This window comes from Cinclus cinclus, chromosome 13 (genome assembly GCF_963662255.1).
Source record: "Cinclus cinclus chromosome 13, bCinCin1.1, whole genome shotgun sequence".
Taxonomy (NCBI): Eukaryota; Metazoa; Chordata; class Aves; order Passeriformes; family Cinclidae; genus Cinclus; species Cinclus cinclus.
This window is the reverse complement of record NC_085058.1, coordinates 14,487,265-14,504,509: the sequence shown is the minus strand read 5'-3', so window position 1 is coordinate 14,504,509 and position 17,245 is coordinate 14,487,265. Positions and strand designations below refer to the sequence as shown.

General features: G+C 45.1%; 1 protein-coding gene across 4 annotated transcripts in view; it reads right to left on the bottom strand.

Annotated features, from left to right (window-relative positions):
* Positions 1-17,245, bottom strand: part of NTRK3 (neurotrophic receptor tyrosine kinase 3) — a 205,137-nt gene that overhangs the window by 119,078 nt on the left and 68,814 nt on the right. For 3 of the 4 annotated variants that reach the window (XM_062501233.1, XM_062501234.1, XM_062501236.1), the window contains exons 9-11: positions 16,923-16,946; positions 16,043-16,113; positions 14,210-14,312 (exon numbers count right to left, since the gene is read on the bottom strand). In XM_062501233.1, the coding sequence (XP_062357217.1) occupies positions 14,210-14,312; positions 16,043-16,113; positions 16,923-16,946 (198 nt within the window). The remainder of the gene's footprint in view (positions 1-14,209; positions 14,313-16,042; positions 16,114-16,922; positions 16,947-17,245) is intronic. The other variant, XM_062501235.1, reaches the window with a different exon arrangement.

Sequence of the window (17,245 nt, the reverse complement as noted above, 5' to 3'; positions counted from 1 at the left end):
AGAAAAATGCTGGCACAGATGTACTTCTCAACAGGTGGCCAGTAATGAAATTATCTGCCAGCTGCTTTGTGAGTAAAGCTCAGCTAATCTGGTAAGAGGAGCACCCCCGACAAAAAAAAAAAAAAATACCACTGAGATGGCAGGTCTTAGAGCTGTTGTCACAGCTGATGGGGGCTGGAACATGGGCGCATCCTTGGGTCCTCACTCCAGCAGAAGTGCGCACACAGCATCTCCCCACCTCCCAGCCCACATCTCCCATGTCTGAGGCAGAAGGAAAGGCAGAGCCACAGCAAAAGCCTGCTCTGTGGATTTGTGATATATCCCAGAAACAGGGACAAACAACCTCAGATAGATGAGAACTTGTAGTTTCTTTATCTTCCAGGAACCAGTATTTACTAGAAACATTTCCCTCAGCCTACAGCTTCTAGGAAATTACAGGTTGATATCCTGAAGATTTTACTTGCTATCACAGTGTGTTTGACCCCCTGCTCTTCAACAGCTGCAGCTCGAGGCATGAGCACAGAGCCTGCAGTGCTTCTGTTCACTCAAAACACATGCAAGAGTGTGCAGTCCTGTTTCCAGGATCTAAATGTATAAGCTTAAATTCAGATCTTCAAACTGTGATAATTCAGGAAGGTACTGAGATGGTTTTGTTGAGTCTGATCTGACTGTAATGGAGACATGAGGTTAATAACTGTGGGCTTCCACACAGGTCCCCCTGCTCTGCACTGGCATAAGTTTGTGTATTTGGCATTTGTTCTACCCCTTCTTAATCAAGATAGTCATATATACCTTGTCAATAATTTAACCTGGCAGAACTGTGCTGGACTGTGTATCAACCAAACCTCTTTATGAAGACATCTTTCAGTAAAACTTTCAAGGACTGCAGCCTGCACAGTGGAGCCACACATCTCCCATAGTTACTGTCTTACTAGACCAATAAAAGAAATTAAAATTCAACCACCAACCTTCCATCTCCCACACCACTAACCAAAATGGGAAACACTTGCTGCTCCCTCCTCTCCCCAGCCTCCTCCTGCCTTCCCCATTCACACCCCAAAAAAAGCCAGAAGCACTGCTTTCCCTCCTCCTCCACTGATCAAGACATGCCATCATGCTCAGGAAATCATTAGCACAAATTGCAGCCAAGATTATTTTTCCTTGCAGAGCCTGCCCAATGGCAAATGGGAGCTCCAGCCACTCCTGGGCTCTGAAGCTCCATGTAGACAAATAGGCACTTACCACCAGCTATTAAGACCTTCATAAAGTCCCTCCCCACCTGTCTGTTCCCCCTTCATGCCTCTGGTCCACGGGAGAAGAGAGAGGAGTTTCCTCCTTCTCTACCTGTTTTGGGAAGAGTGACATGAAGAATTTGTCCAGGAAGAGCCTGGACTGCTGCATTGCCTCTCCCTCCTCCTTCCACACACTCATTTCTTCACATCTCCCTGCCTGGAACTTCCCAACATCTCTGTATGTCATAGTGCACTGCAGATACTGATGTTGCAAGGGCCATATAACCTTCAGAATTCATATGCCATGGAACAGAGTTCAGTGGTCCTGAGGCACACAGGACCTTGTGTGTACATGTTCAGCACTGACTTTCCAATAGTAAAATACTTGGAAATGGCTCCTGGGAAAAACATTGAAGTGCTGAGTTAAAAACTTAAGGTTCTCTACTAAGAACAGAGGATGTTAGAGCATCCTGAATTTGCACAAAAGCCTGATGGTTTTGAAAACCACCAGTCTTGTTTTTTTTAAAAAAAAAAAAGTGAAAAAGAAAAAAAGAAATTTAAAGGCAAAGCCTGATCCAGGGATAACGTGTATATTTTTTGCCACTGGTTGGACACCAGGATTCATCCTCAAGGCACAGTTTCAGATAGCATATTGCCTCCCTGCCTGCATCCAGGAAAGTTTCCAAAGGCAGGTATAAAAGCAGAGCAGCACAGCAACCAGGAATTTGAACTAATGTATCTTTTGCAAAAGGAGAGCATACACAGCTTTCTGCAAGCTGCCTAACAGCAGATGAATAAATGCCAGGTTTTGCCTCAATGAAATAACAAAATAAGGTATTAAAATAAAAAAAATAAGCACCTGGCAGGCATTCAAAGGCCCAGTAGCACATCCTAGTAAAATACTCAATCAACAAAATTTAATAGCACCTCTCCTCCTTTAGCAGAAAAGCACAACTTCATTCCTTTCTGGCAGATTAACACAAAGTCTGCCCATAAGGCTGGTCCCAAAACCCTGATCTGAAACTGGCTAAGCTCTGGCAGGAGCAAACCCAAGTGAGAGGCCCTTGCAGAAGCATCCCAGAACCCAGCACGGATTCCAGATTCTCCACTGGGATGCGCTTAAGAGGAAGTGACTTTTTTTGGTGTAACCTGATCACAGCATGTTCAGCAGAACTTAAATCACTGCCTTTACCTATACATATCAAAAGGTAGGAGAGTGCCTTGCTTTACCCTTACAACTTCAGCTTTAATATGCCAGAGTGGAACACGTGTGCTCTGCTGATGAGGGGTTTTGGCACATGCTGACATCCCATTAACTCCAATATCACCTTAACAGACAGCAACAGCCAAGAAGCATTACTTGAAATCTTTAAGCAGAGAGAATAAGCCCAAATCACTCCTAAATACACCAGTAGCATAATTAATTTAGATAGAAAATAAGCATAGTGAAGACAATATGTTTTGTTATTAAGCACTAAATAACATTTTAAAAAGGGAAGAAATAGCTAAAATCCAGCTGCCCTGCAGCAGGAGGGTGGAATGGGATTTCTGCAGACATTCAGAAGCAAAAGGCTGTATCTAATTTCAATTTCTATCACAATTCCTTAGATCAAGGGAGATTGAGAACAAACATGATGTAGAAGAATTAATACTCTTTAAATGTAATTAAAGAATAAACCAAAATAAAATAATAAAAACAGAGAGAAAGAAAATTAAATAATAGTTAAAATGGCTAAGAAAATTATTACTGGAAAATTCAGCAATATTTCCTCTTTGTCCCACACAGAGGGACAGACCTGAGCAGGATACTCAGAAAAACACTCAGCAGCCCAAAAAGCATGAAGTCTCATTACCAAATGCTGCAAATAATTTAATTCCTGAGAAACTTGTCAAGAAGGCAGAAGCTTTTTAAATCTGTAAAGACTTTTCCCTTTATATACACATATATGCATAAAACTTATATTTGTTGTCCTGCCTGGTGTGAAGAATAAATTAATAAACCTAACTTTAAATTTATGGTGAAAAAATCAAAGGAAAAAAATATTTAGAAGCTAAGTGATACTGAAATCAAGAGGATGAAGCAGTTGGTCTATAAAAACAAATCACGCTGAACTACATTCAATGCCTTATTTTCCCCTGATTGAATTACAGAATTAGTCAATGAAGACTGCAATATATTTGATAATGTCTCAGAGAAAAACTTTCTTGAAAAATTAATTCAAACTAGCTTGGATATGAGCACTTTCATACGAATGTAACAGTAAATTTGATTTGCAGTGCTCTTCCCTGCTAGTGCTAGTCTTGGTGGCATAACTATGGCAGAGCTTTAAGCCAGTCTACATGGCAATATGTGTCTATTTAAGGGATCAGGTGAGAATGTCATAATTTCTGAAGCCACTACTGTTATGAGGCTCAATGACTGAGCAGAGCTGGTTAATTCCCACCAGCTCAGCTGCATTCTTCTAAGTCAAGAGGCACCAAAGGCACAGAGCCACAGGGACAATGCATCCCTCTGTCAGCAAACATAGGCAGAAGCAAGAAAACCAAGAGGTGAACTTTAAAAATATCAAATAAAAACAAGTTTTGGTGATAAATTGCCAATTTACTGGGAGGCAGGAAATCAGTTAATGTTGAGATGGGCTGGTGGTGACCACAGTCTGCAAACGGGTTATGAGCCTGCAGGGGAGCAGGACAGTGGGACCATGCTCTGCACAGGGAGGTGTCCCCATCCAGCACTGGGGGACCAAAGCTGGGTGAACCTCAACCCTTCTGGGTGCAGGGACAGGAAACTCCCACACACCAGGGAGCTCCAGCAAAGGGAAACAACAAAAAAATGCAATGGTGGTCCTGGAAGGACTGGGCTGGGATGGAGGAGGGTTTGCATCCACGCCTTTGTTTAGCCCTGCAGGAAGAGCCAGCTGCAACAGCCCCAGGGAAGAACAACCAGGGGGATGGGATGTAAAATGATGTCATGAGTTAACTTAAACTGAGAAGTTCTCTGACAGCAACCTGCTCTGCCCCTGGGTCCAGCCCCAGAGCACGTTTGGTGACCAGCACAGACACCCAGCACAACACACATCCTCCTGACAGGTCTCACAGCCAGTTCCCCAGCCCTGCACCCCACCAACAGAAGGAGTGTTTGCCCTGCCCTGCTGTTCCAGAGCTCCTTACCAGCCAACTCAGGCCTGCTGCAACATCCCACTGCTGTGTGCACAGGGATGGTCATAGGAATTTACCCAAAAACCAAATGAAAAATTGTTAGAGAAATTAAGAAATCCATAAGAATAAATATTTATCCTAGGCTACTGTCACCCCAAAATTATAGGTGCACTTTTTTTTCATATCATTGCTACAGACACTTTGGATCAAGACATGCTTTTCTTTTTGCATGGACTATGCACCTGTTGATTAGGGAAAACTTGACTCTGTTTTGTTCTTTCCAAAGTGCAGGAGCTTCTAGGTCAGACTCAGGGCATCCCTGGATTCCAGGAGAGGGTGCCAAGAGGCTCCTGAGCAAGAGATAAGATCTGGCCAGCATCTCCTGCACTGCTGCACAGCCTAGGAGAAGGAGAGGAAGAAATCAGCCCATCAGGGTAAGGATCTCCAGGATCAATTCCCATCTCTCCTCTGCATGGTGAGAAATGTCTCTCAGCCCCAGAGCAGCAGTGTCTTTACCTGCCTCCTTGAGTGCCAGCTCCACTTAGTGTAATGATTATTAAGCCCTGTCAGCAGATATGAAACCAATGGACACAAAGCTCCACAGGCGAGCGCTTCGGCAGCCGCCGCAACAGCCGTGCTCACAGGTTTTCATTATCCATCTGGAAAATTGGGGATGTCACAAGAGTTTTTAGAGCACTGGATTGAAATCATCTTGTCAGCAACAAAAAGGCCAGTTCTCCCCTATCCTGCTCCCAGCAGCTGTGTCAGCACTGCAGGCTCCTGCAGGAGGAGGAGGACAGGGATGAGCCCCTGAGAGGGGAGCCCCTCTGGCACTGCTCACCCTGGAGCTGCTGTGGCACCAACATCTCAGCCCCTGCCGTGTGAATTGTACTATGAAAAAAAAAAAAAAAAACAAAAAAACAAAAAAACACAGAGTTAAGGAAAACAATGTTCTTCCTCTCACACTAATTCACAGCCTCTTGTCTGACTCCTGACTGCATTAGGCTGGGAAGAGCTTGCAGTTTGCTGGGGAGGATGAAGCATAAGCTGGTGTGGAGAGAAAATGGAGATGGAGGTTTTGCAGGTTGTTCACATGGAATGAGAAGCAAGCCAAAGAGTTTCTAATTCCAAGTGCAAGCAGACATATCCCTTTCCTTTGCTGTAACTGTATGATTTTTCACCCTCTGCAGTTTTTGACACTGTGCACTGCTTTGAGTGACATCAGAGACAGATGTGGCAAAACCACCTGCCCAGAGACTGTGCTTCTGAATGGGCATCTGGTCCAACATGGCTTTTGCATATTTTCAGTAGGGAAAACACCTTACTGGTCACAAACTCAGGTCTTTCAGCGAGATCCAAGGGCAGCCAGCAGAGCCACCAAACCTCCCCAACACCAAGGTGCATGAGATGCTGAACTGCAGTGTGAAGGTCCTCATGTGAAACAGTCCCTTCCAGAAGAGGCTGGTAGCTCCTGCAGATGCAGGGCCAAAGCAACAAAGTAAAGCTCTTCTGGAGCTACCAGGTTCCAGGAGATACAGCGAGCAGAGGGGCTGTGAGACACAGAAGATGCCCAGCTCCAAGCCCTTCTCCTGCCACAAGCCTGAGAGCAGGGGGAGATCAGGGAGAGCAGGGAGTCTGAGTGTGGAGCAGAGCACATTGACAGCTGATGACTAGGCTGGGATGGGGTTTTTTTTGGGTGTACTGGGCATCATTCCCAGCATGGTGCCCCTCAGTCACCCTGACAGCAACCATGTCTCATACACAGGGTCCAAAGAAAGACCTGTGGCCAGGTTGAGTGACATCTTGAATTCCTTTCCTGAACCACAAGACAGGTTCAGGGTAACAGACTGTTCCTCTATTCTACTACGTTATTCAAGGTCATAGCATAAACTGAAGACCACTGTCCCAAACAGAAGCTGGATTATATCCCTTGTGCATCAGACACAAAATATGAGACTCCAAATGTGATTTATTTCTCCTGTGCACAAAATACTACCCAGCTGCTTTTGTGTACAGGCATTATCTTCCAGTCCATTGATTTTTAATAGCATGGTTGTAGACTGAAATTAGATGCCTGAGCATCCCACTTCCATCAACAGATGCTAAATACTGGTGCTGCTGGTGGAGGTTTTTGGAACTCTCCTGGATGTAGACAGACTCTCTATTGCACCACAAGAAATAGAACTTGGAGATGGAACAAGCCCATTAGATCATCAGATGCTCCAGTGCTCTCTACAATTTGCCTCCCCAGCACTTTTGCCAGTCAAAGCTTGAACAGCCCAGGTGACAGTTCTAATCCATTCCTTTGGGAGTTTATTCCACTGCCTCTGAATTTCTAGGCACTCCTTCAAGCACATTCATGCCAGATTCAAAACCAAGCAGCACTTTTTCTTCTCTCTATTTGCCTTCACAGCTGCCAAAGGTTTCCCTTGCCAATCCTGCATTTGCATTGCAATCACCTGTCCCTTGCCAAAGTGCAAAGCTCTCCTGCTCCAGGGTTTAAGGACAGAGTGACAGATCTCTGCATCCCTGGCGAAAGACCACATAAAGGAACAACAATCGTATAGCAAGTCATGAGGAGCAAGAGGTGATAAACTCAACAGGGACATCTTCCCAGAGGACCATTTATCAGCATTAGCAGAAAAAAAATCTTTATCAAAGAATAACTGGACAAGTGTAGTACAGACAAACCACAACTAAAATATTAATTAAAAGTCCTTTGGTTCTTTCAACACCGCCCTGCACCTTATGAAAGCCACATCAAAGTTGGCATTCAGTTATCTGCTCATTGGTTTCCTGCAGAGAGGCAGACAAGAGTGCACAGGACACAAGATTTGTGGAGATGGTGGGTCTTCATCAGACTTAGTCATACTGCTCAAACAATATAGCTTATCCTGCTGTTGTTTGTAGTACCTGTTCTGGAGAGCAACAGAATCATTCTGTCTCTGTGCTGTCATTCCAGCCTCTTTCACTAAAGCAAAGCCATGTGAGGACAGACACCATCAGAACAAGCAGCAAACAGAGGATGGAGCCATGGAGGCAAGGAAGGGGCAGGCAGGAGCATCACTGCTGTGGAGAGGAGCCCTGTGAGGATTAGCACCTTCTGCATGGTCCTTTAGGGAGGTTGTTGAGGTGACTGAGCCTGGGCGATCTCACATCTGTGGCAAAGATGGGTGCAAGCTGTTGGATGAGGATTTGGGGCAATTTGGTTGCTCCTAGATGGTGAGTGGGTGAAGGACATCTTCCCAACCCCATGGTCCAAGGGAAGCAGCCATGGCTCATTCTTACCCTCTCACTCCTACAGGTTTACACAAAGGCAGAAGCCAGCACAGTGCTACAAGGAGCAGCATCCTCAGCACTGCCAATTATTAATGCTTGGCTGGGGGGAAAGCCGATGCTCTGTGGCTGGAAAAGGGACACTTCGATTAAAAATTGCATAAAAAAGAAAAAATAAATGCCAATCTCTTTCCATCACCTCAGCTGATGCAGAACCACAGGTAAGATGAGGGTCACTCATGCAAACATGAGAAACATTTGTGAAAGTCTGTGAGGAGACACTGCTGATGCTGAGCTGCCCTGGGCAAACACCACCTCTGCCATGGGACTCATTCAGGGTGACTCCTGCACCCAGGGTCAAGCACCTGGCTGGGGACTGCAGCAAACACAGACATGCTGTGTGAGGGAGGTCATGCACAGGGAGGAAGAGCCTGCAGGAATATGGTGTGAAGCAGGCTCGGGGCTTCTGGGGTCATCTGAACAGCACTGATTTTTATTTTCTTTTCGGTTTTCAGCAGTGGCCTAAAAAAGACACCTGGGTTTTGTAAAAGCAACTGAAATAAATAATGTCTGGTCAGTGCACTTTACATTTCCTTTATAAATAACCTATTAATACTTCTGGGAGTGGGAAAATGTTTTATTTCTAGATCTAAATAAATCCTGACCTTTTGCTAACTGTCTCTCCTGCAGGGTCATTCAATGCACCTGTCCAGCCAAGGGTGGCTCCCTGCTCCTTCAGACAGCACCGTGGAACAGTGTGACCTTCCAAGCCTTCACCAGACCAACACCACCTGGGACCGAGGCACAAGGGGTGTGAGCATTTAACTGCTGGAGTGAGAGTGGATCTGCCTCTGCAAAGAGGAGAAGCAGAAGCCTGTCACAGTCATAGCACCTCAGGGGACAGGATCTCTCAAAGGTTTGCCAAGGAACCCAGGGCTTCATAGCAGCAGTGCCTTGGTGCCACCATCCCAGTTACAGACTGGTGGCACAGCAGAGGATGAGACATTGCCACAGAACCATTAAAGCTGGAAAAGATCTCTAAGATCATTAATTCCAACCATTAACCTAACCCTGCCAGTTCTACCACTATACATCTCCCTAAGTGCCACATCCACATGTTTTTTTAATGCTTCCAGATACAGTGATTTTACTCCTTCCTTGAGCAGCCAGTTCCAATGCACAACCACCCGGTCAGTGAAGAAATTTTCCCTAATATCTAATCTAAACCTTCCATGGTGCAACTTGAGGCCTTGTTGCATGTTACCTGGGAGAAGGGACTGGCACTGATCTGTCTACATCTTACTTTCAGGTAGTCGTAGAAAGCAATATTCAGCAGCTCAAAGAGCTTTATGCTTTATCACCTTGAAGGCATTAAATAAATAAACATAAAAATAGCACAGCTTGCACTTCAGCAGAGTATCAACAGGTATTTATAGAAGGAAACCCCAGTGAAACCAGATGCCCTTTCAATCCACTTCCCAGGGAAATAAACCCAAGTGATATTGAGGAGTAGAAGTATATCAAGGGTATTTGCAAAAAAACTGAAGGATACCAGCAAGGGGAACCCCTGAATTCCATCAGCCCCATGCAGCCACTCTGCTCGGATGTTTCAGGGGTGCTCTGCACATCTCACACCCAGCTAAAAGAACACAGCAGCAATGGGTTTCCATTTCCACTCCATTGCTCTGGAGAGCCATACATCCCCAAATCCCTGTAATTAGCAGTAGCTGCTGATATATGGCTGTTTCTGTCCTTTAGATGTGCCAGACTGATAGTACTTTGCTCTTTCTTCCTGCTCCCACTACATAGGGCCCTGATCACAGATTTCTCCTGAGCAGCTAACCCTTGATGTGCAGGCTTTCCAAGCTGCAAAGGGATTGTCCTTGCCTATGCAACAAATAATCGGGGGGAGAAAAATAAAATCAGTGTATGGTTATAGCCAGGTTTGGCCAAAGCAATATGAAACAGAATTAAGCCTCATCTGAAAGGCAGGTTATACCCCCCTTTTGAAGCTGTAGCAATAATTACATTTAAATGGGGGGGGGGGAACTAAAAAAAAAAAGACATTAAAAACCCAAATCAATAAAAGCAAAAAGCCAGGCACCCAAGATATCTTTGCAGGAGCTGATCCTCCTGAATTAGAACTCTAGAATTGTTCTGCAATCAACTCAGTGGACAGTAACCATCTGTTTATGGAAAAAATGTTAATGGCCCCCAGTCATAATGAAATAGGCAACTGCTTTAAGTACCTTTTAACTAACACTAAATTACAATGGAACAGCTCTGCAAGTATTTCTGACATCCACATGTACATCAGCAGTGCCAGCACTTTGATCAGGGCTATTAGAGCAAATATCAAATAAACTGGTAGTGATGGGATTCCTCAAACATCTCAGAAAGCGTGGGCAGTATTTGTTTACTGTTCATTCTGTTCTCCCCCACCTCCTTGCTGTTTCTGCTTATTCAGAAAGAAAACACATATATGCATGTGCACACACGTGCACACCACGCACCACAGCAGATCCCATGGAAGCCTGATCCCTGTGTTTTTCTGCCCAAGGCCGAGCTTCCATATGAATTCTCCAATGCCCAGAAATGCTTGAGGCATTTTTATCAGCAGGACATCACCTGTGTTGTCGTTCTATTAAGTTCCCTTACTTCCATGATCCCTGTAAAGGCACCTGTAAGTCCTTTTCCCTCTCCTCTGGGTGGAACTGGCCAGCACATCCAGAAGCTGCAGCACAGAAAGAGGAAATCCAGGCAGGCAGAGCTGTGCACACACACTTGCATGTGTGCAGAGAGACAGGATGATCACACGCTTTATTTCTTTAGGAAATCAGATTAAAAACCAATTGACTTTTTGCCAGCTGTAACCAAGTCTGAACCATTAGCTGGCACTGGCTCCACTCGAGGAAGAAAACCTTGTTTGGACAATGGAAGTAGTTTTTAATCTTGGAGCCTGGAAAACAGTTCATCTCAGCAAAGCTACAAAACTACTGCTCTTGTCTCTAGATTTTCTCTAGCACCTTTTTCTGTATATCTCAGCTAACTCCATTTGGTTTTTATTGAAGCTGTGCAGCACCAGGAATACATCACACAGATATGCATGAGCACACGTCCCTCATCCCGAGGCACTTGCAAATGTAACAGAAAACAAGTAAAAGGGGAATATATTTCAGTCCATCAACTTAAGTATTTACAGTCTCCATCACTGTGCCATCCAAATTTTTTGCATGCCCCAGATCTTTTCTGTGCCATTATTAGTCTTTCACGAAATTTAATTTTTCTTAGTCCTGGAACTTGCATGTGGCTTTTTTATTATACTACAAAATTCCATTTCCTGTCATCTGCTCTGAGATTAAACTTGGATTGGAAGACACTGTTTACAAGGGTTGCAGTGACAAGCCTGACCCCAGGAGGTGAGGTGTAACGCCCTTCACCTTGGGTGGGCAGTCAGGGAACGTGGGACACTGGCCCCAGAGCTGGAGTAGTCACTGAGAGCAGGATATTGGGCTCCTTATTCCCACATGGCCTGTCCCATCAAAAAAAAAAAAAAAAAAAAAAAAAAAAAAACCAAAAAAAAAACCCACAACAAAAAAAAAACCTTGGGATACAGAGTAAACCAAAGGACTCCAAATTTCAATTTCTTTCTTGGTAAGACCCTTTTTTTCCCCCACAGTAATACAAGGCTTTAAAAAACATCCCAGCCCTCCCTCTGGATACAACACCCTTCAGCAAGGGGCTGCATTTCTTCAACTTCAACGAGTCTCAGTTTTACCATTCATTTTCCCCAGTGTTTTTCCCTCCACTGCCTCTCTGTTGCTCATGCCACACCACTTCTCACAAAAAGGATCTTTGTTTGCCCTTTCCCTGCCCGCCGATCCCCGGCTCCCCCAGCCCACCCCTGTCCCTGCTCCCGGCTCCAGCGGCCAAAGCCGACAGGCGGCCAGAAAGGGGATTTGCCCTCCTCCGTTCCGTGTGTGTGAATGCCCTCTCCGGAGGGAGCAGGGGAAGGCGACAGGGGTGGCCCGGAGCCAGGCTGGGCGAGCCCGGAGCGGCTCTCAAAGCAGCTTTTGTTGGTGCCAGCGCTGCAGCCGGGGAGGGCGCGCTCAGCCCCGCAGCCTTCCCAGCTCCGCTGCTGCTGGAGGGAGCGCTGACCGGCTCTGGCACTCCGCGCTGCTGCAAGCCTCTGCTGCCAGGCAGAAGAAGACAAAAAGTGGACAGACCATCCCCTCGGAGTCCTCTCCCAGCGCATATCCCTCAAGCCGCAATGACTTTCTCTCCAGCAAAGGTAGCTGGGATGCTGGGCACCCTGCGGACTGGTGGGCAAACCGGCAGGCTGGCCCAGGGAGCCTTCCAAACCCAACGTGACATCCAACTTTGTCAGTCCACATTCACCTCTCTCTAGGAAATAAACCGTCTGTCAGCACTAGGAGAAGCAGAAGGAAAAAGATGTACTCAGAAATACTTATGAGGTGCTTTAGGTAACGTCCAACACGAGCACACAATGTTCTGCATCTGACAAAATCAACAGGAAAAACCTGCTCCTGCAGGCCTGCCAAGCTGGGATTTCAACAACAAGTGGCAAGATATCAGCTGGCAACAAACAGCTCCTGAATCAGGGATGCACTTGCCCAAAAAGACTCAGGGTTTGGATTTTTGTTTTCCCCTTAGTAAATGATAACACACTGGGTGCCATAAAGGATGCCTCCTGCCCAAGAGTTAACCGAGCAGAGCAGAATTTGGGCAGTGTGAGTAGGCTATGGTGGTGCCTATGACAATTGTGACTTAATAATCTCTCTGGTTTTGAAGATGTATTTGTCTTCTGTCAACTCTGTTTCTCCAAGCAAAGCTAATAAAACTTGTAGAAACTTTGAAGAGTTGTGATTTAATATCAGAATTAGAAGGAACACAGCATGATGAGGAAGAAAGCAGACTTTTCTTGCTAATCATTTTTGCCTCTATTAAACTTCACACACAAAAGCCCATCATGGCTCCCCTCTGGTTTCTGGGAATGCAGAATATCCACTGACATCCAAGCACCTCTAAACACATACACACATCTGCTCACCACGACTTGTTACTCAGATTAGGCTCACTTCACTCCTCTTTGATTCTTCCACTAAAGTCAGATGTTACTTTTCCTTTTACTATTTGTATCTCAAAGCTCTATCAGTGGCACATGTCCAAGCCCTTCCAAAGTGTTCTGACAAATCCCTCCAGAAAGCACATAACATCACCCCAGTCTTACAGGTGGGGAAATTAGAGCAGAGACAGAGGTTAAGACAGCTAACTGCCTATGGCCACTAAGTGAGTCAGTAGAAGAGCTGGGAATTGATCCCAGGAACCATGTCTGCCATTCCTCTACTCCACCCACCAGTCAGTACACTCCACCAGATGGTTCTTATCATTGGACATATGGACTAAATATTCCTAAATGGGTGTAGAAGATTCACTATTTAATTAAATATTAAATTAATGTCTTCTATCTCCATAGGATGCATAGGAGAAACTCCAGCCAGAATCTCATCTGGACCCACTCAGGAAATGTCTACGTGAAGAAAACAAAGCCCTAGGCAAGTGCAAAGAACATTCCCAAACCTATCGACCTGCCATGCAGCACAGACCACAGCAAGGCCAGGAAACAGGCTGTGACTCGGGAGCCTTGGGAGAAGCTCGTGTTTGTCAGAGCCTGGCTTTGAACAGTGCATGCATGAGCCACCACTTAGGCTGGGAACTACTTTGTCATGTGAAGGCTCTTCCTTCAGCCTTCACTGGGCACCACCAACGCTGCCCAGCTGGAGATACCAGCAGAGTCACAAAAAGCAGATGGCACAGAATTATCTACTTCTGGCATTGGCTCTGACACATCACAGAGCTGGTGTTGGTAGGACAGAGACCAGTTCTGTCTGGCAAACATCAAATGCCTTCTCACTTCGCAGTCACTATCAGTGACACTTGAAATAAATTTCTAAAGTCATTATTCGTGACACAGAGGAGAAAATCTTTCATCAGAGTCATCAGAAAGAGACCTTCCACACCACTGCCTTCCCAGTGTGGACATAAAGTGACAGCAGCATCTCACTCCTCACTCACAGATAGGCACAAAGTGGCTGCACCCACCTTCCCAACAGAACTCAAACCAATTTCACATTCTTCTGTGCCCCCTGCACACCCTGTGCTCTGCAGGGGATGCCTGTGCACCACCAAGTCCATAAAACAGATTTCACCCATGACCATGCTGTCCTGAACACAATGCAGGGCTGGAGGGAGCAGGCTCAAAGCTCTCGTGGAAAACCTGTAGATGCAGTTATGTACTCAAGAAGAACACACAGCCACTCTTCTGCCCACAGAAGCTCCCACAGGTGAAGAACCACCAGCCCACTTGTTTCCATTACTCTCTCAACAAACAGAAGAAGACTGCATTCCCTTGAGAAGGCTTTGCCTTGTAGGAATAAAGCCACGACACCTTTCCACGTGTGCTATAAGAGCCGGGCAATCCTGGAAGGTGCCTCCTGCTCGGGGAAAGTGACTGCACCTACCTTTCATTCCAAACTTGGACCGCCGGCCATACTTGTTGATCATAATAAAGAGGACGACCAAGAGGACACAAGCAAAAGCTGCCAGCCCAACTGCTATGGAAACCTAGAAGGAAAAAGCCTTAGAGTCAACACAGAGGAGTTTAGGAGTCTAAATCAGAAATACAGCACCTCCTTGCCCAGTTAACTTCTATATAGGCTCACACCATCTGCCACAGCCTTGTGGATATCAGCTATGGAGGAAAACACAAGCTGAAGCAGCAGGTCCTGGCACAGCTTGGAGGCATTACAGACTTTTTGCAGGACTGGGAGGTCTGGGATCTTCCATCAGTGATGCTGGTCTGGCAGCAGTTTTCCCCAGCCTCTCACTATATATCTGCAGGGAAAACAGACCTCTGCTCCAATGTCTGGGCTCTCCCTTCACTGCATCATATCCCAAGCCTCCATTTCTGATATCACCTCTTTGCCATGATGTTACAGCACTAAGGCTATTCAAAGCTCAGCTGAGAACACAATTCTGCCTCCATCCAAACATCCCTGAGGACAGAGCGAGGGAAAATAACACAACACAAAACCAGAGGAAATTAAGTAGAACTAAGGAGTTTTTCCCCATAAAACATCAGAGTTTTCAAAAGCCTCTAACGGTTCGCTATTTATTGTAATATTACTAGTAAATATTTATACTACAACAATGTCCAAGTCCTTTGCTGGAACTGTGGTTCCTCTGTGGTAGTGTACAAGCAGGGAAAGAAAACCTCCTTGCCTTAAAGGGTTTGCAATCCCAGTCTTATTTTAATATTTATGAATATTTATTCCTTCAAGTCTTTGCTCAAAATACTTTTATTGCATTGATGTAAACAACAATTTCTCTGGCATGTGTCCAATTGTTCTCTACTAAGTCTTGTGATGCATTTAGACTTTACTTCCTTTTACAAAACTGTATTCTGCTATAATAGAAAATGCATCACTTAACCAAGAAGAAGTAATTTCATTTTGCAATCCTTTTCCCTGCTGTTGGTACATTTGTTATGATATCCTAAATTTTTTATTTTACCACACTCTATTTTTATTCCCAGATTTTTTTCTGCGCTTTATATTTAATAATCAGTGCACATTATTACTCCAGCCTCGCTGTTCTAAGCTTTCACTTCAGTTAAAGGAAGTTTTCTCTTAGATGAGAACCAAAATCATGGTGGATTGAGTTTTGCTTATTCTGTTGACACCTCGTAGATTTCAGTATCTTAAAACTTTCACAGAATTAGAGCAATTGTGTAACATGCTAATTTTTTTCTTCTAATACTTATGCACACTTTTTTCCCTTTTTTCTGCCAGGATTCTGCAGAAGAAAGACAATGCTGAGATCTGATAAGCCCTAGACTTACTTTCTTTTTTTTGTTTTAGGCATGTCCTGCACAGCAGGAGAGAGGGCAAACAGACATTGACAGAATTGAACCAAACAAAACCCAGATACCTCACCACGCTAAGCTTAACAGATCAATAACAGTCCAAAACACACAATTGCCTGTTTGTTTGTTCTCTGGATGCTACTTTTTTAGAGTGAGAATTCCTGACCCTGTCAGCAGAGACTTCACAGGATGCCTTGTTTTCAAAGAGCTCCCTGGTTCCCCACTGCAAACCCAAGAGGATCAGACGGCTTGTTTCAGTATTTTACCTGCCTGACACAAGCCACAAAATGCTTCTGATTGCTGTCTTGAGCCATAAAGGAAGATATTTTCCTTGCAAACATCTCAAAACAGCAGGGAAATACAAATACTGAGTCATCAATAACAAGGAATGAATCCAAAGCAGTTCTGTAGAGAAGAGACCAGGACTCACCCCAAAAGTGTCCTCCTCTGGTTTGTGGGTCACAGTGATTGGTGGGGTGGGACTCACTTCATAATCACCGACTGAAATCAAAACACCAAAGGCAGAAATTTCAGTGTGGCTCTCATGGGACTCTCAAGGCACCAGAACATTCCAACAGCAGTGCCTGACCTAATGAAATTCAGTTCATCCCTAAAAGAGGCTACAACTTTCTGTTTCAGAAGGCACAAATCAACCATCAGAGAGTTCCCTGTGCACATCAGCAGACAAAACACAGTCCAGCACTGTGCTGATGTTGTTCCAGCCTCACAAATGAGAAACATTTTGGTGCCTGGTATCCTGGAATAGGTTCCCACCACCACTGAGCCCTCTTCCTAGTTTTCAGAAATATATTGAGCTAAGTGGCGTTAAAACACAACTGAATCCCGACATGCAAAACTTGATCTGAAGAAGCAGTAAATTGTATGCTTTTTGTGGTGTGTGGTGTACGATGTATTTTGGGGAGGTGGAGGGAATAATCTGTTGAAGAAGCATGACAGAGCTGAGTCCTGCTTCTCATCCCAGCCCACACCAGAGCGATGGTTTTGTTTGGGGCAGCCCAGCCTACATGAAAGATCCCTTTTGTTACAGCACAATCAACCATCATTTCCTTTATAGGACCTTCTTTGGGGAACCACTAGAGGCAGATGAACATCTCTTGGTCTCATGAGATTACCAAGCTGATCACAAACTTTCCCAACCATCTTGTTCATGCACAGGGAAGGCAGGGCTTTGTGCAATCTCCACCAACCTGCCTCTGCCTTCCTCATTTTTGCTATGTAAATCACAGATGGGAAGGGGAAACCACAGAAACAAACCAGCCACAGTATTCAAAAGGCAAAGGGACACTTACTTGAAACAAAGTTGTCCGTACTCTCTGTGGAAAGGACAAAGAGAGAAGCAACACAGTTAGCAGCATATCAAAGGGAGAGGGGTGTCCTTCCCCACCCACCTCACACACAATCTACCACTCCAAAGAGCCCAGAAAACCAAATTTTCATATTTTTTCCTCTTGGGCAACTGCTCCTAGAAATTGTAGCATATGTGCCAGCAGGACGTGCTGGCAGTCAGGATGGAGAACCTTGGACTGAAAGAGGAGGGGAGGGATACTACTGTGAGGCCAAAATGCAGAACAAGCAACACTTTTGAGTGATTGGTAAACAACTCTGCTTTCAG